Source organism: Bos taurus, chromosome 23 (genome assembly GCF_002263795.3).
Source record: "Bos taurus isolate L1 Dominette 01449 registration number 42190680 breed Hereford chromosome 23, ARS-UCD2.0, whole genome shotgun sequence".
Taxonomy (NCBI): Eukaryota; Metazoa; Chordata; class Mammalia; order Artiodactyla; family Bovidae; genus Bos; species Bos taurus.
Window position 1 is genome coordinate 24304474 of NC_037350.1, and position 14521 is coordinate 24318994.

At 40.2% G+C, this 14521-nt stretch overlaps 1 protein-coding gene across 1 annotated transcript in view; it reads right to left on the reverse strand.

Moving 5' to 3' along the window:
- PKHD1 (PKHD1 ciliary IPT domain containing fibrocystin/polyductin) overlaps nucleotides 1–14521 on the reverse strand; it is a 441675-nt gene that overhangs the window by 233191 nt on the left and 193963 nt on the right. The window contains 3 exon segments of the mRNA XM_002697311.6: nucleotides 7165–7299; nucleotides 9407–9512; nucleotides 10959–11071. Coding sequence (XP_002697357.3) covers nucleotides 7165–7299; nucleotides 9407–9512; nucleotides 10959–11071 — 354 coding nt within the window.

Below are 14521 nucleotides of genomic sequence, written 5' to 3' on the forward strand. Positions count from 1 at the left end.
GCCGTAAGAGACACAGGCTTTATCCCTGGGTCAGGAAGATCCCCTGGAGGAAGGCATGACAACCCATTCCAATACTCTTGCCTGGAGAATTTCATGGATAAAAGAGCCTGGCAGGCTACAGTCCATGGGGTCTCAAAGAGTCAGACAGGACTGAAGTGACTTGGCATGCATGCACACATCACTGACCTAACAATTCAACTCCTAAGCATTTACTTTAGAGAAATGAAAACTTGCTGCTGCTGCTGCTGCTAAGTCGCTCTAGTCGTGTCCAACTCTGTGTGACCCCATAGACAGCAGCCCACCAGGTTCCGCCGTCCCTGGGATTCTCCAGGCAAGAATACCAGAGTGGGTTGCCATTTCCTTCTCCAATGCATGAAAGTGAAGAGTGAAAGTGAAGTCGCTCGGTCGTGTCCGACTCTAGCGACCCCATGGACTGCAGCCTACCAGGCTCCTCCATCCACGGGATTTTCCAAGCAAAAGTACTGGAGTGGGGTGCTATTGCCTTCTCCAATGAAAACTTAGGTTCATACAAAAGCCTTAAACAGATGGGTGAGACAATTTTATTTGTAGTCAATCACCAAATCTGGAAACAGTTCAAATGTCCTTCCACAAATGAATAAACTGTGGTACATCCATATAGTGGAATACTGTCCCCCACAATAACAAGGAATAAAATACTGTTTCTTGCAGCAAGTTAGATAAATACCAAAGGTATCTGCCAGTGAAAGAAGCCAGTCTCAAAAGGTTACATACTATGTTATCCCATTCGTATGACTGTTGAAAAGAAAAAGCTGCAGTGACAGGGAATAGATTAGTGACCTCCACGGGGATGTGAAAAGAAGGTGTAGCTACAGAGATGGAGCCAAAGGGAGGGCTTTTTCAGGCTGATGCAACTGTTCCATATCTTAGTGGTAGTTACATAAATCTACTCATATGTTAAAAAAATGGACATCAAAAAGTCCATTTTACTGTATGTCGATATAAAAAAATAAATATTAAAAAGTCTAAAAAACAACAAAAACTGCTTCCAGGATTTCCTGTAAAACCTCTTCAACAAACACCATCTAATCAAGCTGTTACTGCCTCACTCTTCCACTGCCCGAAATAGATGTATGTTTGAGGATCACCAGAAACTGTCAAGAGTCTCCACCTGGAAGACAGCGAGAAAAAGAAACAAACAGGAGAAACAAAACCCAGTGGAGACAATGCCAGTATAGAAATCAGAAGGGAAACTTAATAACATCAGAGAAATAAGACTATCATGTTCATGAAAGAAGAAGCCTAAAAAGGAATTTTTCAGAAAAAAAATAATAGGAGAGTAGAATTAATACATTAAATAGAAAAAAACATCTAAGAAAGTAGGATAAAAAGGCAACGGGAAATCAGAGAGAAATTAAGAAGATTCGAAAAGTAATTCAGGAAAGCTAATATCAAAATAATAAGAGTTTAAATAAAACAGAAAATATAGAGGACATAATTATCAAAGAAATAAGTAAAGAAAATTTCCCAAAAGGAAAGGATATGACTTTGCAGACTGAAAAGTCCTGCCCACTGCCTAGCAGAGTGGTTAGAAGAAAAAGCCATAGCAAAGTTACATCATACTGAAATTACAAATACCAGGGACAAGGATGAGATCCCAAAAATCTCCAAAGAGGAAAAACTAATAGGTTACATATAAAAGACTTAGAATTAGAGTATCTATAAACTGGGTTTTTTGTGTGTTTTTTTTGCAAAGTCACTCAGCTATATACATTTGTGTTGTTTAGCCACTAAGTCATGTCTGACCGTTTTGCGATCCCATGGACTGTAGCCCACCAGGCTCCTCTCTCTATGGGATTTACCCAGCAAAAATATTGGAGTAGGTTTCCATTTCTTTCTCCAGGGGATCTTCCTGACCCAGGGGTCAAACCAAATCTCCTGCATTGCAGGCAGATTCTTTACCATTGAGCCACTGGGGAAGTCCTCCAGTTACATATACATCCCTTTTAAAATTACTTTCCATTATGGTTTATCACAGGATATTGAATACAGTTCCCTGTTTATCCATCCTATATATGGTTTCCATGAAGCATCTAAAAACCCTTTAACTTCAGGACTAGAAGATAGAAGACGATGAAGCATCAACTCCAAAGCATCAAGGCAAAGTGAACTCCAACCTAGTGGTCTATAGTAACAACCTTCCAAGAACGGGGTCTCCATTTTTAGGTCAAAATCTTTACCTTCCACAGACCATCAGTTTAAAAAGTTGCCATAGGCTAAAACAATGAGAGTTAAATCAGAAAAGAGTAAGATGGGGGAAATAGGAGCAAGAATACTACAGAGACATGAAGAAATTCTACAGAATGTTGGTCAAGAGAAATTCCAAGACCTAGCTCTGAAACACTTTTTGCAAACCGGTGGTACAAGTTAAACACTTGGGATTGTGTGGGGTTTGGCATCATCCACTAAAGCTAAAGGGCCAGCCTCTGAGCCAGCAGTTTTAAAATCAGGCACATACTCAACAGATATGCATATAGAAGATTGTTCATAACATCTTTCTCTGTAATAACCCTAAACTGGAAACAGGCAAATGTCCAGCAATAGCAACATGGCTTTAAAAACTATGATACAGTCCATAAAAGAACTGATGATTTCGAATTGTGGTGCTGGAGAAGACTCTTGAGAGTCCCTTGGACTTCAAGGAGATCAAACCAGTCAATCCTAAATGAAATCAATCCTGAATATTCACTGAAAGGACTGACATTGAAGCTGAAGCTCCAATACTTTGGCCACCTGATGTGATGAGACGACTTATTGGAAAAGACCCTGATTCTGGGAAAGATTGAAGACAGGAGGAGAAAGGGATGACAGATAACAAGATGGTTGGGTGGCATCACTGACTCAATGGACATGAGTTTGAGCAAACTCTGGGAGATGGTAAAGGACAGGGAAGCCTGGTGTGCTGCAGACCATGGGGTTGCAAACAGTTGGACATGACTTATTGACTGAACAACAATAATGACATAACAATTGGAAGAATAAATTATTGAAACAGATAAAACATGAATGAATCTCACAGACATAATAATATGCCAAAGAAGCCAGGCACATTAGAGTTGCACGATGTATGATTCCATTTACATAAAGTTCAAAAACAGATTGGAAATTAACCTATACTTGAGAAGTCTGAATAATGGTTCTCCTTTGGCTGGGGGGTAGGGGTTGGGGTTAACTGGGAGCAGACATTAGGGGTTTTAGAGGAACTGATGATGTTCTATTTCTAGATCTGGGTGGTGTGCATGTGATTTTGCTTTACAAAAATTCATAGAGCGCTTCACTTGTGATCTGTGCACTTTTCCCCATAAATGTCATATTTCCATGAAACATCTGTTTTAAAAAGTAGAACAAATACTAGAGAAAAGTAATGAATGAGACGAGAGGGTGAAGAAGTTAAAGAAGTTTAAGGTCCTTGCATGGCTCAGGTGAAGTTTAACAGTGCCAATGTAATTAAAACTTTGTGAAGATGAGCAGGCGTGTCACAAATTTAAGTCCAAGAACCTATATGATTTTAACAGAATGAATAACTTTCAAATGAGTGTATATTAAAAAAGATATTATTCAATGCAAGACAAATCAAGTTTGAAAAGTAGGGAAAAAAGCATAGATAATGAATTCCAAACTGAAAGCACAAGATAAAATGGTAGAAATAAATGCAAATATATGGGAGACATCAGCATGTGGATGGTAATTGAAACCACTAGAGAAAATGAGATTTCTCCCAGGGAGAGCAAGTATATGTAGAAAAGAAGGAGACCTAGGATGGAATTTAGAGAAACAAAAAGATGAAAGTTCTAAATTGAGGAAGACAGATCCACCAGTGAAAATGAAAAGTAACCCTGAGAGAAATAGAATGAAGCAACCTCAGCAGCATTTTCCCGAATAAGATTTTTTTTTAAGTAGTATCATTTGCTTGAATGAATTACAGTAACAGCAAAAAGGCAACCATCGTACAGATACTTCCAAAAGTGGGGTGATCATAATTTACATCCAAATCAGGACATCTTGGAGACTGTGGAAGGGGGTGCTAATTAAAAGCAAGGCTAGGACAGCAGAATAAACCAAGCTTGGATGTATAGTGATGGTTTGCACACCTCTTATCTTGCATAATAAAGCCATTCTCACTGAAAATTATTCTACTCATCTCAATACCAAGGTAATGTTGGGTATGAAAGTACCAACATAAACAAATATATCTAATGGGAAAAAATCCTTTCTAATAAACAATTCTTCCAGAAACTAGTGTTTGTTTTAAAACATGACTCACTGATCATTGTGTGTCACCAAAATAGGCAGGTGGAAGGTCTGAGAATGATTAAGCCAAAGTGTCTGAAATTTTTAATTCCTAAAGAAATGGCAGATTTGAAAGAAAGAGGCTAAACTCAGATTTCTACAACCAAAGAGAGGTTGGCATCCTTTTTTTAAAAAAAAACAACTAATACAATTTTATACAACAATAAAGCAGTTCCCAAATAAATCTGAGCAATAGTGTGCTAAATAAAGATTTATAGATTTTTCGTTAGTTTGTTTTTAACCCTAGAACTTTGCAAAGACTTTAATGGGTTAATACGCAATGTGAATTTCAGAGGATGGGAGGGATGGTAAACAGCATGTGTATGTGTGTGTATGCTCAGTCACTCAGTCTTTTCTGACTCTCTGGGACCTTGCAGACTGTAGCCTGCCAGGCTCCTCTATCACGGAATTTTCCAGGCAAGAATACTGGAGAGGGCTGCCATTTCCTACTCCAGGGGATCTTCCCAATCCTGGGATCGAACCTGCATCTCCTGTGTCTCCTACATTGGCAGGCAGACTTTTTACCACGGTGCCTAGCACATCCTATATGTAATTAACCTAAGAATCTTCCTTTTCTCAGACCCTTTCTTGGAACTAGCCTTCCATGGAAAACACTTCAGAGAATATTGGAGTAAGCACGAATAAATACTTTGTGCCAAGGCCATTTTCCCATATGTAATTAAATGAGTATTGGACCAGGCGTGATATCCAGGTGTCCAAGCTCCACAATACTGGGCATGATCTTGGGTTCTCATATGGCTTCTCAAAGCCTCCATTTCTGTACCTGTAAATTCAGGAGTTCTAACTAGATCTTCTCTTAGGTATTATCTATCTCTAATATTACATGACTTATTTATGTTTTATTAGGATATAGTTGCTTTACAATATTGTGTTAGTTTCTGCTGTACAATGAATTAAATCACTTATATGTATACATATATTCCTCCCTCTTGGATCTCCTTTCCACCCCCTCCCCAATCCACCCTTCTAGGTCGCCACAGAACACTGAGCTGAGCTCCCTGCATATACTAGTGATCTACTTTACACGTGATAGTGTATATATGGCAACCCCAATCTCCCAACCCATCCCACTCCCCCTTTACCTCTGTGCCCACACGTTCTCTACATCTGCATCTTTTTTCCTGCCCTGCAAATAGGTTCATCTGTACCACCCTTCTAGAGTCCACATTTATGCCTCAATTTATAACATTTTTCTCTTTCTGACTTATTTCATCCTCTATGACAACCTCTAGGTCCATCCATGTCCCTACAAATGGCCCAGTTTCATTTTTAATAGCTGACTAATATTCCATTGTATATATGTGATAATGTCATACATATACACAATAAATTGCATGGCTTTAAGATTCAGATGCCTAACTAAGACCTAGATCATGCCTATAAAAAATTGTTTAACATTTTCCATCCAAGGACTTTGGTCCTGCACTTACTTGTTAGGAGACTGAGAAGTTCTCAGCTGTATTGCATCGCTGGTGAATTATACCCCAGGGGTGAGATTATATTTGTTATGATAAGCACCCTTTTGTCATAATCTGAATCTTAATTTATGTCACTCTTCCACTAATTATGATGTCTATTTAGCATCAATTAAGATGTTGTGACATTAATTTGCCAGGACACTTGGTTCTTCAGCTTGATGGGCGTTTTGTTTTTAGCATCTTCTCTAAGGTTGTTTCTGAGAAATTTATGGGCCTTAGGTCAAACTGCATCACAGAATCTAAATCTGGATCTCATCTCTCTTGAAAACTAAGGAACTTGAACGGAAGAATCATCTCTCAAGGTGGTAATCTTTTCAGAGAAAAGGAAAAACTGGCAGGTATTTCCCTCCTAAAAACAAGGATTCGGAAGAGAAAGAAGGAAGGAAGCTGGAGAATTAAACGTAGGAAAATGTAGCTTAATAAGAAAGTGATTTTTTAAACTCGATATTGGTATCTGTAGTTATGAATCATCAAAGGAAGCAGCAAAGTAAAAACTTATCACTTAAATGTCAGTTGGTCAAAGCATTCAGGAATGAGCTAAAGAGAACACTCTTCCCTTGGTCCCCAGAAGTACTCTAGGTCCCCTCCATCTATGATTATTCTGAACTGCGACACTAAAACGCATGTAACTCCTTCAAGAAAAAGAACGAAGGGACTCATTATAGGTCGGAAACCAATGGCAGCCATGGACTTCCCTTGAGAACTAGTACTTCTTACCCAAGAAGTCCTCAGCTCAGCTACATTCTTGTCCGCTGGCCATGCAGTGGTGGGGAAGTCATCCATAGTTTGATGTTTATCACATAGATACACACACTGAGGTAAATATTAGGGGATCACTTAAGAAACCCTAGTAAACTACAGCAAACAACACAAATTTATATCACCATTTTTTTTATGGGAGGGGGCCCTAAATAGAGTAAGAACCCTATGAACAAAATGTTGATGTTGAAACTTGGCAAACCACAGTCCATAAAGACGAAATGGACTCACATTATTTCATAAACTTTGTGAGGTTAGAGTAAATGAACCTAAAATTATTAGACTTTTTAATTGGTGTGGATAAAAACCCTAAATCGCAACCAGATAAGAGTTCTGTGAGCCACTCAGGGCTTTTGTGATTTATATGAACACAACACACCGAAATCTTATGTGTGCTTGAATTTTATGATAAATATCACCACTGCTACAAATCAAAGAATCCTCTAACTTTGACCAACTAAACACAAGATTTGCTAAAGAATTCTATTAAAACTACATATCCTGAATCATCAAAGGACCCAGAACATATGATTCTGTTTTGATGAACAACTTAAAAGAATCACATGAAGGCACTTACCTTGTGGGCAAAATGACCCAGTAGTAAGCTGTCAGTAATTGATGTATTTGCATCACTTTCCAAGACATCAATTCCAAAATCTCTGCATGCATAAACCTGGAAGTTTTTCAGGTGAAGATTGCTACTTCTAAAAATCTATAAAAGCAACAATATACGTTATGTCAAAGGTCTGAGGCTCGGCTTTTCTTGCAGATTTCCTGTAGCTTCTTTAATTATTGATTAAGTACAAATGAGTGTGCTATATCATATTTAAGCTGCTTTTGTCCATCAATATCTGTGCAGGCAACCCAAAGTTGCCGTGAGGTCAGCATTAACTAGCCCCCTTTGTAACATCCCCTCTGCGCTTTTCATTTTTCTTCCTAACAACTGATGCATTATAAAGGTCAATGTGAATTCTTCATGTATTTAAAATAAGCTTGCAACTGTCAAATTACACAAAATTAATGGAGAAAAACAAAACATCCAGGAACTCCAGTACTTAATATTTACCTCAGTGTTATTAACTAAGATTGTCAAACACTTGCAAATATGAAATAAGTAATTCAGCATGACTATAGATTCAAAATACATTCTCTGTGTATACAGCTTAGGTTAGTGGCTCCAAACAAGGATCAAGGATTAACCAAACACGCTTGTTAGAGTTGAAAGAATTACACTAGCTTGGGGAACCCAGGCCTAAGTTTTTAACCTGGCACTGATATTAGCTAATTATGTGATCTTCAGCAAGACTTTTTACTTCTCCCAGCTCTCAGTTCAACCATTTTGAAAATCAGGGTGGAGGTCAGGACTGCCAGTTAAACTTATACAGTCACCCCTCTGTTTATTAAATAGGGCCATGTTTACATTTGTATCTTCAAGTGGGAGTCTCCTATTAAATAAGGCCAAGGTAAACTTTCATGCATTGGAGAAGGAAATGGCAACCCACTCCAGTGTTCTTGCCTGGAGAATCCCAGGGACAGGGGAGCCTGGTGGGCTGCCGTCTACGGGGTCGCACAGAGTCGGACACGACTGAAGCGACGCAGCAGCAGCAACCTTGATTTACCATAGGTTAGTGCTTTTACTTGTCAATCAGTTTTTGTGCTTGACTTTTCAAGAACTGAACAGCTTGCATTTCCCACTCTACATTACCTTTTATAGAATGATAGATCTTTGAAGACACAGAGGTCTGTGTAAACAATATAGCTATGATCTGAACAAATTTGACAACAGTTTTTACTTCATTACAGGCATCAGACCCTCTGGAAGGTACAAATTGTCTCTCTGCATAAGAGGGATTTGTCCCCACTATATTCACTGTGCTAATGAGAAACAAAGTACTTTATCAAATTTAATGAAAACAAAATATTTAGTACAACTGGGATTCTTCCTGTTAGCTACCCCAATTTTGTATCTTGTAACTTTCCCCCCATCTATAATCATTTTCCTTATGTTGAATATGTGAAATAAATACCTAACCTTCTTACTGTGACTTAATTATATGTTTTATTCTATTTTCTGCATGTCCTGTAGATGTATCTCTTCATCTTTGTATCTTAGGCTCCATATTTCTCCATGGCAGAGACCAAATGTATGTAATTTTCTCTGTATAACACCAAATAGAGACCCTGGATAATTTTTACATGGTATTGGTAATAGTGAGCATACAAAGCTTTCTTATAAGAAGTCACTGCAATAAAGAAAAGTAAATGAGTTAACATTAACATTTTCTTTCAAAGAAAATAAAATTTGGCCCATTGGTAAAGGGGAGAATGCCACTTTGACCCGGAATTTTTGTGTTTCATTGATGAACAGCACTTTTTCTTACGACTGAAAGCGGATGTTAGGTATCAAGCACACAACTTTTGCAGTCTGGACTCTGCACCTGATTTTGCTACTAACAAACGGTGTGACCCTTGGCAAATCCCTTTACTTTCTGAGCCTTAATCTTTTCCCCAAATAAGCATGTGAGGGGAAGAATACATGACCTCCTTTGATTCTTCTTGGTTGCAAATCTCTACGATTCTGTTGTTCCCTTAGAGCTTCTGAAAAGTCACCACAGAGGCAATGGACAAACCTTGGCTTTCTGATGAGGAATCTGTTCATTCAACAACTATTTGACACACACACCTATGATGCTGTTGGCTCCTTAAAGCTGCGATAATATAGCAATCCTCCCCCAGAAACCAATCATCGCCTTTTAAGTACAGATGCAGAATAAGAAAATGAATGACATTTCTAACTTTAAAAAATTAAAGAAACATACCTGGGCACCACCTGCACTTCCCCAAACTGTGAAATTCTGGAACAGGGTGGAGCCAGCACTATTATCCCAAGGTGGCTGAAACTTAGGGTATACAAAGAGACCAGACCTGGGGAGAAAGATAAAGAGTGAAATTTGGCTGATTTCTGCATTCCATATGTCTCACTCATTGGAAAATATAAAACTGAAGATACTGAATAAGGGAATAAGTGAGACTGAAGAGGAGGTCTTCTCTCTGATGGTCACTGCCCATCCCTCAGCCTTTCTTTCTGTGACCCTCTGTGACCTGCTCCTGGATCTCAACAAGGTGCAGGCTGCCGTGGTGCTATTCCATTCCATCAGCCCCTGTAAATTCTATCAGCTCCTTCCTAGGAACCTGGACACCCCTGACTAGCCCTACAGAGCCCCACTCTTCCATCAGCCTTCTTCTAGATCCACCCCTTTGCTGAGGAAGCCATATACCAGAGCCTATAACCCGTGCAACTTTTGTGCTTCTCCCTGAAATGGCCTAGCATTGTGGCATTTTTGGATACCTTCTCCCCTCATATCCCAGGGTTGCTGAAAGCTGCTAGATAAAAAAAAAAACTTCATTATCTTAATAATAATTTCATGACACATGTACTGATCCTACCTCAGCCAGCACTTCAACATGGCTGAACAATGGTGCTTAATCCTCATTCTAGTCTCCTTATAATTTCCCATCATTACAATATTGTCTCACTATTACTAATGTAACTATTATCAGAATCATTTATATTGAGGAATTCCCTGGAGGTCCAGTGGTTAGCATTCTGCACTTTCACTGCTGAGGTTGCAGATTCAATCCCTGGTCAGGGAAACAAGATCACACAAGCCACACAACACAGCCAAAAATAATATCAATACTAAATTGTTTAATAGAATTATTTCTATCAACTATTGAGTTCTTACCATATTCCAGATGTTCTCTTAGGTGTATAACATAAGTCATCTCTAATTTTCAAATCAAACTTTCAATAGAGATGTGGCCCTATTTTACAAATAAAGGTCTGACTCTTTAGAAAAAAGCAAGTTACTCAAAGTCCAGCTCTGAATCAAGTCCCGACTGACTCTGAAGCTCACATTTTCCTTACTTTTCTACCATGGTTCCCAGTCCTTGCTCTTAGCAGATGACTGCATCCTCTAAATAGCAAAGACCTTGAACTAGTCACTGTCATCTCACAGTGTGCAAGTCACAGGCAAAGAGCCTCTTCTCCAAACCTCGTCTCCCCACTCAGCTCCTGAGCTCAGGCATTCTGGCCTCCCAAGTGCCCCCAGTCTCTTGGGAGTTTAATTCATTTCTCTATGAAATTGTTCTCTGGCCACAAAAGGCGTCCTGTGTCCTGTGCCCCCTCAAATGACCTCTCTCTCTGTTCCCTTTCCCTTCACCACCAAACTTATGACCGAAGATGCTCACTCAGATATATCATCAAATCTTACATGGATGCCAAGCATTATTCAACCTTCTCTATGAGTCTTCTACAAAAAAAAAAAAAAAAGTTACACCCAAAATGTAGATGAACTTCCCCAAAGTTACCTTGTACAAGAATGTGCACTATTCCGTGTAAATGAGAGAAGTGGAGCTTGGGATGTTTGGTTGGTCACAAGATGAAAAAAGTAGCCATAACCAGCAGCAAACACCCTGTTTCCCTGCAGAAATTAAATATAGTTTAATCATAGTTAGTCCATTACAATAAGGCCACTGGAAAGACTTTTAAATGTGCTCATTCTTCTTTCTCACTTAATTCCTACCAAGTCATATTGATATACCTTGATCATACATTCATTCTGAAAAACAAGCTGTGGGGTGTGTGTGTAGGTTTGCGTATGTATAATGGAATATCACTCAGCCAGTAAAAAGAATGAAATCATGTCATTTGCAGCAACATAGATGAACCTAGAGATTATCATACTAAGCCAAGTAAGTCAGAGAGAAAGACAAACACCATACGGTCTCACTTACATGTGGAATCTCAAATACAACACCAGTGAGTATATCTTTGAAAGAGAAACAGATTCACAGACATAGAGAACAGACTTCTGGTTGCCAAGGGGGTAGAGGGGTGGGAGAGGATAGACTGGAAGTTTGGGATTAGCAGATGCAAACCATTATATGCAAGATGAATTAACAACAAGGTGCTACTGTATAGCACAGGGGACTGTATTCAATATCCTGTGCTAGATTGCAATGGAAAAGAATGTGAAAAAGAACATCAAGATGTATAACTGAGTCACTTTGCTGTAGAGAAGAGATTAAACAGAACACTGTAAATCAAAACAAATATATCCTCATTCCTCCTCCTCCAGGCAGTTCAACTGGACTTTAATTTCCCCACCTCAATAGCTGGAATCTCATGTTAACACATCCTTGTAAATTTCCACAGTGACGAGCTTACTTGTATCACCTAATCCAAGCTCTTCTCTTTGTTACGTGAAAAACACTTGGGGCCAAAGGCCTTCCTAAAGCCAAGTCTCCACAAAGAGTTCTCTCTGATCCTCTGAACAAATCACTGATTTGACTACGGGCTGAAGGCCAGTAATAGCACTATCCATGCCTTAGCTCTGAGACACAGCTGCTGCTGCTGCTGCTAAGTCGCTTCAGTTGTGTCCAACTCTGTGCGACCCCATAGATGGCAGCCCACCAGGCTCCCCCATCCCTGGGATTCTCCAGGCAAGAACACTGGAGTGGGTTGCCATTTCCTTCTCCAATGCAGGAAAGTGAAAAGTGAAAGTGAAGTCGCTCAGTTGTGTCCGACTCTTAGAGACCCCATGGACTGTAGCCTACCAGGCTCCTCCATCCATGGGATTTTCCAGGCAAGAGTACTGGAGTGGGTTGCCACTACCTTCTCTTCTCCACTGAGACACGGCAGCTGAGTTCAAATACAACTCAAATCCCCTCAAGGTACTCTTGTCACCATTCAATCATTTCAATCACCTATAATTCTTGATAAGATTTACCTTCTAAATAATTTAATGCCTTTTATATGCTCATGTACTCTTGCCTGGAGAATCCCATGGATGGAGGAGCCTGGTAGGCTACAGTCCACAGGGTCGCAAAGAGTCAGACACGACTGAGCGACTTCACTTCACTTCATGCTCATATAAAACCTAAATTCTCCAATTGATGATATGAGTTTGGGGCTGTAATTCTGAGCAAACAACACAATGAGCTTATTTTTATATAATTCAATTAAATACCTGCAAATATCCATCATTATATAGTATATTTTAAGACAGAGTAGAAAGCCAACTCCCTAAAGAGTGTAATACTGGACACAGAGGTACTTTGCTTGGTTATATCCAATGTTTACAAAAATGTGCATTTTATTGCACCATTTTAAAACCAGGAGACTTGAGATAAAAACTCAGACACTTTTTAAAAAAAATTCTGAGCCCAACTCCTGTGGGATAGCCATAGATTAGCTGGAGCTAAGAAAAGCCTGCTGTCTTGGACTATGGATGACTTTGCCATGCATGGTGCTAAGTCACTCAGTCACGCCCTACTCTTTAAAACCCTATGGGCTGTAGCTGGCCAGGCTCCTCTGTCCATGGGATTCTCTAGGCAAGAACACTGGAGTGGGTTGCCATGCCCTCCTCCAAGGGATCTTCCCAACCCAGGGATTGAACCCACGTCTCTTATGTCTCCTGCATTGGAAGGTGGATTCTTTACCACAAGAACACCTGGGAAGTCCCCACCTGGAAAGTCCCCACCTTTCCTGCTTCAGTTCTTTATGATATCAGGCTGATCCCTGTAGCCACTGACTTTATAACCTCTTAACCCCAGGCAATAGTCAATGCTATGTGGGCTATTCTGTTTTAGTGGGAGGAATGAACAGCCAACAGATCAGGATGCTAGATACATCCTATGTACTTGTGGGCATCTGTCCTGTCCCATGGGAACCCAGAGAAGGAAAGCCAGGGAATAAGCTGCCCAGTCTCAGCTCTACACCTTGTGTGACAGGGGTAAAGGGAGCCCTGAAATAGGATGTTTTAAAACCAACAATACTCAACTCCTGGTGTATGCGAAAGGAGAAACCAGTGCCCCAGCCCCTGGAGGTTGCTGGCTTCTGGAGAAGTGTGAGTGAAGGCCAGAATTGACCCTGAGATGGGAGGCCTGGCAGGGAGACAACACTGCTGGGACCTGGTAGGTGGGCCAGGGCTTACTGACATAATCATAGGTGCCGTTTCCTGAACATCAGCCTCTCATCCACTGGGGGCGCTGAAGGCTCGCTCACTCCGGGGATTTGGATCCCACCAGCCAGGACTTTTTCACTCTGCCACAGAACACCTTCTTTATCTGTGCACCAGAGGCCCATTCTCTACTGCACTTCATTCTTTTGGATTCTGAGCTCTTCTTCCACTTCCTGAAGCCACTTAAAATTCCAATCATATATCTTTCCACATGCCAAAAGTGACTTTTGGATATCATTGAATATGAAGCTGAATCACTATTAAAGATGCTAACGTGACTTCAGGGGACCTGGGCCATCTTTAAGACCCCAATTATCTTGGGGGGCTGGGCGAGTCTGGAGCTGTAGTTGTCAGCTGGGATGATATTGTTCCCCAGAGAGCATGTGGAAATCTCTGGAGACAGTTTCTGTTGTCACAACTCAGAAAGAGAGGGGTTTTACTAGCATTAATTTGACAGAAATCAGGAATGCTGGTTTATAGAGGACAGGCTCTCACAACCAAAGAATCTTATGGCCCCAAATGTTATGGCCCCAAATACTCTCTTGCTCAAAGTCACTCAGTTGCATCTGATTCTTCACAACCCCATGGACTATAGCCCGCCACGCTCCTCTGTCCATGGAGTTCTCCCAGTAAAGAATATTAGAGTGGGTAACCATTCTCTTCTCTAGGGGATCTTCCCAACCCAGGGATCAAACCTGGGTCTCCCGCATTGCAGGCAAATTCTTTGCCATCTGAGCTACCAGGGAAGCCCATGCTAGTATTAGCATGGTTAAAAAAAATAGTCTGTATGTGTTCTTGAAATGACCCATACCCATTTTCCAGTATCCTATCTCCAAATGTTGATGGAAAGACCAACCTAAATATAAAAACATGGTAATTATAACAAGAATACTTTGACAGTTTTTACTT